The sequence below is a fragment of the Ciona robusta genome, chromosome 1 (genome assembly GCF_009617815.1).
Source record: "Ciona robusta chromosome 1, ASM961781v2".
In the NCBI taxonomy this organism is placed as follows: domain Eukaryota; kingdom Metazoa; phylum Chordata; class Ascidiacea; order Phlebobranchia; family Cionidae; genus Ciona; species Ciona robusta.
In genome coordinates, this window is record NC_143235.1 from 8,524,752 (window position 1) to 8,537,705 (window position 12,954).

Genomic DNA, 12,954 nt, shown 5'->3' on the forward strand with positions numbered 1-12,954 from the left:
ACTCAAGCAAGTATTTAGTTCTTGTACCATATGTGTCGCAGCTACAGTTCTTACGTAGCACACTTGTTTAATTTAGTGGGAGGTAAAGTGCTGGTAAGGCTTGAAATTTCTATATACACTCATGTGTACTTTCCACTAAGACATTTCGCAAGTGCGGAACATATTGCAATATTGCATTGGGTCCTACGTGACTGCTGTGGGGTTTTTCAGCTGTGAATGTATACTAGCTAGACCAAAGTTAGTAGAGACGTTTTACTAGTTTAGTGTTTGCTTTGTAAGGGTATGTGTGATGAGGCCGTTAGGGCATGTGTGCTGCATAAATATAATATTGTCAATTTGTCAATAACATTCGGTTTGATTGAATTAGTGTACAAACTTAACCAAGTGTTCCGCTTGACTTTTCTACAGGTATGCAAGATACGTTACCGATATTGCAACAAATACGTGTTTAGTGTTTAACACATATACAATAGCGAGTTGCATTAAAATGTTGCGCAAATTTTCGTCACTTTTTGTTAGTAGATGCGGAGCATATTGTTTACCGACGCAAATAGAACACATCACATCCACTGTGAATGCACCATTTATGGTTCATCAACAAAGAGCTGTTAAAGTGTATACGAAAACCGGAGATAAGGGGACCACTAGTCTATTTACAGGGGAGAGAAGAACCAAATTCCATGAAGTTTTCGATGCTCTTGGAGATGTAGATGAGTTAAACTCAAATATAGGACTAGCGCGACAACGTTTAGTAGAATCACCTAAACATGTGGAACTAAAAGACATTTCGAAATTTCTTGAAAGAATTCAATGCACACTGCTTGACATTGGGTCTTGTGTTGCTACACCACCAAACACTGCAACTGAAAAGCAGTTACAACGTACAGAGTTTGACAGCAAGTTAGTTGAAGAACTAGAAGAATGGATTGATCATTATTGGACAGCATTACCGGAGCTGAAAAACTTTATTCTTCCTTCTGGAGGCAAATCAAGCTGTTCACTTCATGTCTCACGAAGTGTCTGTCGACGAGCAGAGCGTAAAGTATCAGTTTTGTTTCATAAAGATGAGGTCAGTGCTGATGTTGCAAAGTATGTTAATCGACTCAGTGATCTTCTATTTACTTTAGCAAGATATGTGGCATTTGTTGAAGGTAATGAAGAAATAATATATAAAAAGCCAAAATAGCACTGACATTTTTGGGGGTTTTGTAGTTTTGAACAACTTTTTAACACTGTTTGCTTGGTTTATTTATTTGGGTTGAAATATTTTCGAGTGCAGATATTTTTTTGAATATGCTTATTGCTTACTAAACTCTTTTTGCTTGGTTTATTTATTCAGATTGAAATATATCAATGTAGTTTTAACTTGTAATATCATCAAATAAAATCATATTATTCCTTATCCGATTTATTTGTTTTGGGGTGAATATTTCATTGATTTCTTTTTTAAAAGTATTACAACATAAAGTCTCATTCTATTCCAGTTTCAGGTTTAACATAGTTAATAAAAAATTTGTTATAATGGCGGATAATCGTAAAGTTATTCCGCCTGCAGTGAAGTTTTTGTTTGGGGGTTCTGCAGGGTGAGTATACTATGTGATTTTTTGTGTGTTACTGTTAGGATAACTATTATTTTACTGTGTAGCGTTAAGTGTGCTCCGATCACAGATATATATATTTAATTATCTAAATTTCACTATATGCATAAAGATTGCGTGTTGTGTAAAGTTGCCAGGTGGCGCAACATTTTTTTAAAATAATTATATAATATATATTATAGGCTATAATATGTATAATTATATACATATATATTAAATATCTGTGCTTGGAGCACACTCAACTGTAACACTACTATTTAAAAATACAGCTTGCTGTGCCATTTTGTTTTTATATGAGCTGAAGACCTATGTGAGGTTTTCCGATTACCTTATATGTTGAGAGTGTGCTATTTGTCTATTAAGTTTTCTCATTGGAGTTGATGTTTGCTTAAATCAATTATTCCCTCACAGAATGGGAGCCACGCTGTTTGTTCAGCCACTAGATCTGGTGAAGAATCGCCTGCAATTAAGTGGTGTTGGTGGGCAAGAAAAACTTTACAAAAACAGCTTTGATGCGATTAGCAAAATATTGAGAAATGAAGGGATAATTGGAATATATACAGGGTAACATCTTTTTTTATTATACATACACTACTGTTTAGTTTTCTATAAAAGCTGTGTCTTTGCATATTGTGCAAATAATTTTAAACTGAAAAGTTTTGTTGTATTCATAATTTTATCCATTTTCTCTAGCTATGTCAGACTGTCTTTTACCCACTCTGATTAGGGTTTCAGGTTTCTATATTTTGTGTTATATAAAACCTTACTCCCAACTTTCAGATTATCTGCTGGGTTGTTACGGCAAGCAACATACACAACCACCAGGCTCGGTGTATACACAATCCTGCTTGATAAGTTCTCTGACAAAGATGGTAATCCTCCAAATTTCTTCAAGAAAGCAGCATTAGGTTAGTAATTGTTTTGTGCACAACTGCACATGGTACTGTGTAGTGTATATAATTATAGTCGCATTTTTATAAATATGTTGAACTGCTTCACAGTGGAGAAGCTGGTTACCCTTGGTAACACTGTATCAAAACACTATTTTTGAAACATACCAAATTAAACTCACAGACTTATATAAAAAAGTTTATGTGTATATTATATATATGTCAAATTTTAAATTGCAATCTTCATATTTAGATTTATTACAATTTTCTTTATCAGGAATGACAGCAGGAGCTTGTGGGGCATTTGTCGGTACTCCTGCTGAAGTTTCGCTAATCCGGATGACAGCGGATGGAAGACTTCCTCCAGAACAACAAAGAGGGTACACGAGTGTGTTTAATGCACTGTCAAGGATGGTCCAAGAGGAAGGAATACTCACTTTATGGAGGGTATGTTCTATATTATAATATAACTTATCAACGTGCAATGTGGTCAATACAATCCTCCGGCCCCATCTATAAGTGTTTTTATTACTATTGTTTAACCAGTAATGACAGTCAATGTATTTTAGATGTTAAGGTTTTCTTTGTACGAGCAAAACATAATGTAAATTTCTGTATGTTGTACAATTGAATTGTTAAACTACAGGGTTGTATTCCCACAATGGGTCGAGCTGTTGTTGTAAACGCTGCACAACTTGCTTCATATTCTCAAGCCAAGCAGATGCTGCTTTCAACAGGTAACTAGTCTTCTATTATCAAATAACCAAAGTTAATTAAGTTTCACAAATCAAATATTAATTCCTTCTCTAGGTTTCAATCTTCTAGATATAATGTAATGCCTTTGGAAATGTTTTATATAATTAGCAGAGCTGTGTTTTCATAACTTTTAGAAGAAGTGTATGCACTTTAATTGCTGTTCTGGCTGAAGTATCAACAGATTTTGACCTCGCAGGCTCATACAGGGTGTTGTAAATGTCATCTGTGCTATTTTATGATTTCATATACGACTACTTTTTATTTGTAGATTATTTCCATGACAATATTTTTTGTCACTTTGTTGCGAGTATGATCAGTGGATTGATCACAACAGCTGCTTCAATGCCTGTGGACATTGCCAAAACCAGGTACCATTCTCCTTGTCAGTTTAATATGGGAAATATCGCCTTATGACTGGAGGGTAACGGTTTAAACTTTAAAGCTACATGCTTTTAGTTATCATTGTAATGGACTAGGGGGTTTGCGTGTTCTGGTACAAGACACTTGTAACCGCTCTTGGTGAATTATCCAATTCATTCAGTGATCACTAACGGATGATCCAAATTGTTAAAAAATAAACAGCCAACACATCACTTTCACATAGTTGAATACTTTTAGTAATCCAAAGGGCAGGAGCTGTATGAAATAAAACAGTTGTGTTATGAACCTATGTTACCCCAGCATGGGGTCGCGGATAAATAAATGATTGCGATTTCATTAAAATTTCCTCTTATGTAAAAATTTCACCATTATATTATTTACATTTAAATTCAAGAACGGTAATTTGATTCTATTTCTTTATTCACGGTGAAAAGTATTCATACATTATAATACATAACAATACAATGACCATGTTATGTATTTGTCTTACAGGATACAGAATATGAAAACGATCAATGGGGTTCCTGAATACAAAGGTGCTATTGTAAGTACCTGACTTCAGTTTGCTTTAAGACCATTTACTTTTACATTTGATATATATAATAGAAAATTAAAAATACCAAATCAAAATAATTCCTAATTTTATCAGTTTTTTTTCTGTAAACTATGTACGGATATATAACTTTTTTTGTGAATATAATTTCTCCAGCCACTTTTCAGTAGAAACTATGCCTTCTGTTTCTGAAATTAAAAAAATCCCTTCCTGTAACAGGATGTTCTTGGCAAAGTGGTTCGAAACGAAGGGTTCTTCTGCTTGTGGAAAGGCTTTACACCATACTATTTCCGCCTAGGACCTCACACTGTTCTAACTTTTATTTTCCTCGAGCAGATGAACAGCTCTTACAAGCGGACGTTCATGTCCTAACATTCTCCTTGTGATAAATTATCATTTTTAGGAAAACTTTATCGGGGTTTTTGTTAAAGATATTTTAATGGCTGTTTTTGTTTTGTTTATGTCTTAAAACTATTTAAACGCAAGAAATCATCATGTCATCCCAAACACAGTAATTTTATTAATTAAAATATCAGCAAGTGCAGTATGGTTATCAGCTTTCACATGTTTTTGCATTTATTGGTCTGTTTGTCGTTTAAATGTTCTTCGCTGGTGCTGGTACATAAGAACACCAGGTGCACGATATGTGTATTGAAATGTTAGCGCTTGTTTTTGTGGATTTGCCGGAATATACAATAGTTTAAAGTTGTTGGTTTAATATCGGAAATGTGTTTAGTTGAGTAATTGGGCGCTCCTATTATTATGTTGGCTTATAACATATATACAGTCAGATTGGGGGGGAGATGAGGGACATCTTTTCATTCTATTTTCTCGTCTCATTTGGTATAACAAAGAACTGAAGAATTATAAAACCGTATTCTTACGGCTCTCATAGACCGTTGTTAATTGTACAAAACACGATCAGGATATTTGGATATTATGTGCTGAAGGTGTCCCATCTTACCCCGCATTACTTTACCTAAACATTATAACATATAGTTTATTAACCAAATTTAATCACTGCAACCGAAGGTTTAAAATGAATTTAATGACCAACTTTTAAGGCCGAAACATCAGAAATAAATCGTGATATGTTTGGGCCGGTGGGTAATGCGAGCCATCATACGCACGCCACGAAGGTCGGATCAAACATCATGACAATTTGGACCAAGTTGAATGCAACCCTTTCTTAAAAGCGGCTAGGCGTTTACACGGTGAGTGTAAAGTTGTTAAATGAAGCTAAAATAAGGAATTGAGTATGTTACATGTAGCCTGGAAAAAGTGTTTCCTTTTAGTTATGGAATAGAACAATATATAAAGTAGGGTGGAGGAAGATGGGACACCTTTTACCTCTATTTTCTCGCCCCGTTTAGTAGTAAACAAAGAACTTTCAAGAAATTATAAAACTATATGCCCATGACTTCCATTGACCGTTAGTAACTGTTTAAAACACGAGGATATTTAGATATTATGTGCTAAAGGTGTCCCATCTTCCCCCACCCTACTATACTATACCAGAGTTAAGTGCAGCAATGTAAGTCATTTGAGTGTTTATTTCATTACTGAGTATTGTCGACGCAGCTTGGTGTCTAAAAACAATGACGTAATCAAGCAGCCATAGCGACGCTATTGTTGTGGAAATGTAATATTTTTCCCCGGTCTGTTTTTCAGCCGTAGCGTATTAAAAATAGGTCTCGCATTGGATTCATTGTCCGAGATCTTCGTATTCCCAGTAGCGTCCGGCCCAAATTCACCTTGACAATGTTCATAACATCCGCAAGAGAGTAAAATTATGACGGATGTTATTAACTCTACATGAAATCCGTAACATTTTGTTCGCCACAAACTTTCCGGAATGATGTCGTATAAGTTTAATTCGGGAGCTGTTATCAATACATATATGGAAGGTAAACCAAAGAAGATCCTCCCATTCAAATGTACGTTATAAAATCAGGCCAAGTGGAATTATTAAGAAATTCTTGGTGTATGTTTTGGGGGGTTTGCTTCCCATCATGATCCATTCTTTGGCTCAACTTATTTAAGGCCGAATCCCCCCATTGTACGCACACTTTTTTAAATTAGAACTTTAACGTTGTATAATTAAATGTTTATTACTATCTTTACATTGTATTGTCTGTAGGGTGTAACGATCAGGCCTTTTAACTAAAACGTTATTACTTTTTCTTTTTTTTTTTAAGCGTATTTCAACAACTGTTGTTTTTACTGCTGTTACTGCCCGACTTTACACTTTTTAACTCTCCGTTATTCGTTATCGTGACCATATTGAGAACACGACTGATAAAAACAAATGTTGGCTTTGATACATGATTAAAATAATGTCAGAGTACAATCGGTTTATGAATACGAATAGCAACATTTACAAGCAAAAAGACTTAAACAGGAAAGGAAAGTAAGATATAATACGGTGGGGTAAAATGGGACATCTTTAGCACCTAATATATAAATATCCTCAACGTGTTTTAATAAATTAACAACGCGGTCTACCAAAGTCGTGAGGATAAGGAATTTATATTTCTTTGAATATTATTTTTGTTTACTACTAACGAGAAAACAGATTAAAAAGTGAACCTATCTTCCCTCACCTTACCATATGTCGTAATTGACCAATTTTTGAATACATTATGTGCCGAAAATGTCGATAGAACAAAAAACATGATTTATACGAAATCACGATGTATTCTAAAATCTGCTGTGACAAATATTTAGTTTCAGAGAAATACGATGCAGATTTAGGACAGAATCCGCGCCAGTTTCGGATGAGTCGTGTCTATGTCGGTGGAGTTCGATTCGATATTCTGGTTGAGATGAAAGCTATAAAAGTAATGATAACAGTATTTAAGACTCCGTTTCACGGGCTATTGCATTACATCAACTTAACTCCTATAGTTTTAGTGTCATTCACCAGCATAAAATACGAAGCCCATTATTTACCGGCGCCGTGCCACAGTGGTTTATACCGCGTTTGGCGGAACCGACTGCATATACTCAACAAACCATTCATGTCCGTCCCTCAGTATATGACAGGGCACTTGGTATTAAGAAAGTATAGTCAAGGGTTGGAAAAAGACTAGAATCAAGCTCAACCTTGTCTAATGTCGTAATACAAATGCTATAGCTGCGTGTCTAAATTCTGTGTTACATCGCCGCAAAGGGCGACACTAAAATAAAACAAAAGTCGCGTTTAAAATTGTTAAGTCGATATAAATCAGTCAGGTGTTGGCATAGATTTTGCAGAAACTGCAGTTGCGGCAACTAAACCTACAAAGTCCTTTATACAGTTATGTCAAGTATTGGATATTATATTAAATACATTAGCTACATATAGGTAAGGATTTTGGATAAAAACAAAAGTTACAAATAAACGTTTAACTGGATCAACAATAAAAAAATGTTATAATCAACAAACTTCACATCCGGACCTGTATTTAATGTCGTATGGGGTGTAATGATTTCCACAGCCAGACATCGGGGTTGGATTGTGAATGTTCTGTGATAAACAGCTATCACGCACAGCAGGCAGTGTCGAACCGCAAAATCTGATTATCGGTGTTCTATATAGGATGCTTTAGTGAAGTTTCATACTATAGCTGACATTCACTCACGTGAGACGTGCGTTGGAATTGTACTTTGAAAATGCAGGTATACCGAAGCAGCTGTAGTAAGTTATAAGCGCTTCAATGCTGCTGAACCGAATGTCGTTTTCCATGTAATAGGTTCCACGTTTAGCAAATATCACAGTGTGAGCGATCCGCCCCTTGCAAACCCTTAATGTGATGGAATAGTAATTTAACAGTCGGTCCGCACCGTGTTAGTGGTTATACATAACAACTTTAAACTCCTTTATTTAAAACAAAATAAACGAAGTACCCAAGTCATATAGTTTGTATGGTAGGGTGGAAGGAGATGGGACACCTTTTCATTCTATTTTCTCGCCTTGTTTTGTAGTAAACAAAGAACAATCAAACAATTATAAAACAAAATCATTAAAATTCCCACAGACCGTTGTTAATTGTTTAAAACACATCAGGACATTTGGATATTATGTGTTAAACGCGCACCGTTTTCTTCCACCCTATATCAATAAACGCTTCACTTACACTGTTGTCACAGCAATCTTATTCGTCATGCTGCTCCACCGTAACAAAAATACACCCGGTTGTTTGGCGTAGCGTACCAATATGTCCTCAGCCTGTATAAAACAATGCCGGTATATGACTGCTGGTAATGGGTAAATTTAAATCGTAAATTAGTTATCTGTAAGTATACCTCAACACGATTAAGTTGGTGAAAATATGGCAACTGCTCGATTCGGTGCAGTTCATCCAAGTGATGGTTCGCATCATCCACAGCCGCATTACCTTTTATCTCATGATAAACATGCGGTGTGCTTACGCTATAACTGCTCTTCATTTGCGTATAAATAACCTGCTTGGTGGGGCTTAGATACATGCTTGAAAACGCCCCTTTGAAAGTAACTTGCAGCAGCGAACAGAGCAATCAAGTCCCAAAGAAATCCTATTTTACGTTGCTTAAATTGCTATATCACAAAGAAATTAATATTATAATTTAACAAAATAAAAATTATAACGCTAATATAGATGTACACACGGCTGTGTTTAAAAAGACCTGACGTAAGCGAGAAACCTAACCCGGAACATTTCTTTTTAGTCAGCTTGACTTACCAATACAAGTAACAGCTTAGCGGGTCTGATTATACGCCATGTTCCTCTTTTACGACATGGAACATTAGTCAACCGATCACAGTAAAACAAAAATCGACTTTCTATCGAGGCAAAAGTTACGTCATGTTTATTTGTGCGCTGCTTCAACTTTTATGTAGAGTATTGTGGTGGAAGATGGTACACCTTTGTCGCGTAATATCCAAATACCCTGATCGTGTTTTGAACAATTAACAACGGTCTATGAAAGTCATAGGAATATATATTTATAATCCTTTCAATTTTCTCTGTTTACGACCAAATGGAACGAGAAAATAGAATATAAATGTGTCCCATCTTACCCCAATCTACTATATAATGTTCTGTAATATACCATTTAGAACCTGCTTTCGTTTATAAAAATAAAGTTTCATCAACTGACATCTAGTAAACAGACATTACGCTTTTTACTAATTGATAAACAACGAATGCCAATTAAGTGACGATGGAGTAGAAAGCTCCCACCAATGCTTACACATGACGTCGGGCATGGCCTATACTCAATACATGTTGGCGATTATTTGCGTCATAGTATCGATTGTCAAATTGAATATTTAGCCTGGCGATGCTTAATGCATTTTCACGTATGCGCAGAATTAAAGTATAGATATGTTTGCAAAGAATACTTCGTACGCGCGTAAAGCAAGGCCTCGCGATCGTTTGGTGTCAACTTAATAAGTTGCTCGCGTACCACAAACAGTTTGGGAACCACTGGAGTAGGCCGTTGGGATAAAAAGAAAATACAAATGAAACATCATAGATTCATTTTAGGTGATGCACGAAAATACACAATATTGTAATAATGATGCATTGCATCGTATAAGATATAGAAGAGTTGGTTAGTTACTGCCACCCAGCGGATACAAGCAGCCGAAAAATTAAATTTATTTACAGCAAAACAGTTTTGTAAATTTAGAGGAGTTTATATAAAGAACCGACTATATTGTGTGGTGGCGTCGCGTTTACAAATGGACGAACACCAGTTTCCCGATCAACATAATATGAAAGGTCAAAACTGCTTGCAATTGAGTAGCCGAGATTTTTGAATAAACCTAGCGTGTAGCTGGAAGTGACGAACGAAGCAATGCTATCGCAGCCATTTTCTTTTGCCACTTCTTCAGACATTATACTGAGCGTGGTGGAGATTCCATGTTTAGAATACATAGGATCCACGGCACCGAAATCTATATACAAAGCCTTTTCTACCCCTGTGTCGCGAAAAATATTTTCCTTCGCATGTTCACTGAGCCTCGACATTGGACCAACCCATTCGAATTTTTCCCTGAAGTAATCGGTATCAAAAGTATTTGCCGATGCGTTGGTTTTCCGTCCTGTTTCGATACGGTTAATGCAGAAAGCAATCATTTTTCCACTCGTTGTTTCAAATGCTCCAAGCGATAAACCTTGACACAAGCCAACTCGTGCACGATATTGGTCAACTTCTATAGTCTCGTGGAGAGGTGCATTAATAGCCATTGCAATGTTTTTCCTCGGCGAAAAGTATTGTGCCACACTCGCACATACAGCTGGACTATCAAGCGCTGACAAACGTTTGATCACAATGTTATTTGCTTTAATCAACAAACGCATACTTGCAACTAATGTGAGCTAAATTATTAAAGATTCCACCAAACCTAATTTGTTCGAATGATTGCAGTGTACGGGTAAATAAACTAAAATTAAAAAATATAAATTAATGTTATAAAATATAATAATATAGTTAAAGAAAATTATAACGTCTAATAAGCTAATATAGATACACATATGGCTGTGTTTAAAAAGACCTGGCGTAAGCGGAAAACCTAACCCGGAACATTTCTTTTTAGTCAGCTTGATTTACCAATACAAGTAACGGTTTTGATGCGCTATATGTTCCTACTTTACGACATGGAACATTAGCCATCCGATCACAGTAAAACTAAAGGCGACACAAGTTACGCCATGTTTATTCGTGCACTGCTTTACCTTTTACGTACAACGTTTATTTTGTAATTAACTATTCAGACCCTGTGCTCGTTTATAAAAATAAACTGCTTTATTGCAGAACATACAATTATAGACATTACGTTTTTTTTCTAGTTGATTAACTACTAAAGCCGATTAAGTGACGACGATAGAATAAAAAGGGTTCCACCAAAGCTTATTTGACGTCAAGATAAAAAGAAAATACAAATGAAATACCGCAGATTTATTATAAGTGCTGCACAAGAATACACAATATTGTAATAATGTTACATTGCATCGTTAATAATGTTACATTGCATCGTATAAGATATAGAAGAGCTGGTTAGTTACTGCCACCCAGCGGATACAAACAGCCAAGAATTTAAACTTATTTACAGCGAAACAGTATTGTGAATTTAAAGCAATTTATACAAAGAGCCGACTATATTGTGTGGTGGCGTCGCGTTTACAAATGGACGAAGACCAGTTTCCCGATCAACATAATATGAAAGGTCAAAACTGCTTGCAATTGAGTAGCCGAGATTTTTTAATAAAGCCAGCGAGTAGCTGGAAGTGACGAACGAAGCAATGCTATCGCAGCCATTTTCTTTTGCCACTTCTTCAGACATTATACTTAGCGTGGTGGAGATACCATGTCTAGAATACTTGGGATCCACGGCACCCATATCTATATCCAAAGCCTTTTCTACCCCTGTGTCGCGAAAAATATTTTCCTTCGCATGTTCACTGAGCCTCGACATTGGACCAACCCATTCGAATTTTTCCCTGAAGTAATCGGTATCATAAGTAGTTGCCGATGCGTTGGTTTTCCGTCCTGTTTCGATACGGTTAATGTAGAATGCAATCATTCTTCCGCTCGTTGTTTCAAATGCTCCAAGTGATAAACCTTGACACAAGCCAACTCGTGCACGATATTGGTCAACTTCTATAGTCTCGTGGAGAGGTGCATTAATAGCCATTGCAATGTTTTTCCTCGGCGAAAAGTATTGGGCCACACTCGCACATACAACTGGACTATCAAGCGCTGACAAACGTTTGATCACAATGTTATTTGCTTTAATCAACAAACGCATACTTGCAACTAATGTGAGCTAAACTATTAAAGATTCCACCAAACCTAATTTGTTCGAATGATTGCAGTGTACGGGTAAATAAACTAAAATTAAAAAATATAAATTAATGTTATAAAATATAATAAAACACACGAAGAGTTATTTACCGATCCGCACAACAAGTGAAATCTTACAAATTCGAAAACACACAGAATAAGATGGGACATTTTAAAATCATTGTTAATTTTGATTGTTAAGTGTATTTATAAATAGAAATATACGTAAATAACACGAAATAATACTGTACGCTTTGAAAATTAGGTCTGAACATTCATTTTCTTGCCCTACTGCTATAGTTTTTCACATGTTACCTATACATTATGCTATTGCGTAACAATTGGTATTTTTTCAACGACAATGGGTAATGTTCAAACATCAATGGATAAATTTTGTATCCTACAAATGTGTATGAACATGTAATAACAGAAAATATTGATAATAACTATTGGAAAAGTTTTTATTTTTGCTACAAATTGGGCATTACTACTCTGTTTTTGGCACAAGCAACTTCTCATAAGTTATCACCAAGTGCAAATGACCAAATTTCGAATATATTTTCAAAATATTATCTTTTTATTATATCAGTATCTTATAGTTGAAAACCCCCTGAGGTATAAGTTACTAAATTAAAAGCAAATCTTTCAAAGTTTGGCAATGAAAACATACAAAACTACAATGTGGGGAAAGATGGGACTCTAAATTGAAATATATTTACATTAGCAGTATTCTGCAACTTGTAGTTAACCTACCGAGTTTAACAGGCTGTGCTAGTTTCTTTGTCATGTAAACTTCATATATATAACGTTAAACCAATATTTTTTTGTTGTTTTTATCTCAAATTAAAGTCATATTAACCCCTGCCTATTTTCTTCATGCTTATATCTCAGTGTTTTTTTACAAAACTAAAACTAGTTTTATGACGCAAAATCAAACTGTACGAAATATTCAAGGTTGTGTTAT

The 12,954-nt window shown here is 35.4% G+C and overlaps 5 protein-coding genes across 5 annotated transcripts; 2 read left to right on the forward strand and 3 right to left on the reverse strand.

Annotated features, from left to right (window-relative positions):
• The first annotated feature begins 372 nt into the window (after positions 1 to 372).
• On the forward strand, positions 373 to 1,484 carry LOC149742715 (corrinoid adenosyltransferase MMAB-like). Its single transcript, XM_089876533.1, has one exon. It carries the CDS (start codon positions 488 to 490, stop codon positions 1,184 to 1,186), a length of 699 nt encoding a protein of 232 aa, XP_089732659.1. The 5' UTR covers positions 373 to 487; the 3' UTR covers positions 1,187 to 1,484.
• Positions 1,423 to 4,722, forward strand: LOC149742716 (mitochondrial 2-oxoglutarate/malate carrier protein-like). The gene is made up of 8 exons (XM_089876425.1): positions 1,423 to 1,583; positions 2,010 to 2,162; positions 2,379 to 2,506; positions 2,766 to 2,935; positions 3,135 to 3,225; positions 3,513 to 3,612; positions 4,118 to 4,169; positions 4,398 to 4,722. The coding sequence occupies exons 1-8, from the start codon at positions 1,522 to 1,524 to the stop codon at positions 4,548 to 4,550; spliced, it is 909 nt and encodes a 302-aa protein (XP_089732551.1). The 5' UTR covers positions 1,423 to 1,521; the 3' UTR covers positions 4,551 to 4,722.
• Positions 4,723 to 6,848: 2,126 nt separating this feature from the next.
• LOC149742717 (uncharacterized) lies at positions 6,849 to 8,759 on the reverse strand. The gene is made up of 5 exons (XM_089876598.1): positions 8,466 to 8,759; positions 8,297 to 8,388; positions 7,802 to 7,963; positions 7,619 to 7,750; positions 6,849 to 7,010 (listed from the first exon to the last, which is right to left on the reverse strand). Exons 1-5 carry the CDS (start codon positions 8,646 to 8,648, stop codon positions 6,929 to 6,931), a joined length of 651 nt encoding a protein of 216 aa, XP_089732724.1. The 5' UTR covers positions 8,649 to 8,759; the 3' UTR covers positions 6,849 to 6,928.
• Positions 8,760 to 9,687: 928 nt separating this feature from the next.
• LOC149742718 (uncharacterized) lies at positions 9,688 to 10,586 on the reverse strand. Its single transcript, XM_089876572.1, has one exon. It carries the CDS (start codon positions 10,505 to 10,507, stop codon positions 9,830 to 9,832), a length of 678 nt encoding a protein of 225 aa, XP_089732698.1. The 5' UTR covers positions 10,508 to 10,586; the 3' UTR covers positions 9,688 to 9,829.
• A 504-nt stretch (positions 10,587 to 11,090) lies between these two features.
• Positions 11,091 to 12,072, reverse strand: LOC149742719 (uncharacterized). Its single transcript, XM_089876561.1, has one exon. The coding sequence runs from the start codon at positions 11,953 to 11,955 to the stop codon at positions 11,278 to 11,280; it is 678 nt and encodes a 225-aa protein (XP_089732687.1). The 5' UTR covers positions 11,956 to 12,072; the 3' UTR covers positions 11,091 to 11,277.
• Positions 12,073 to 12,954: the final 882 nt, after the last annotated feature.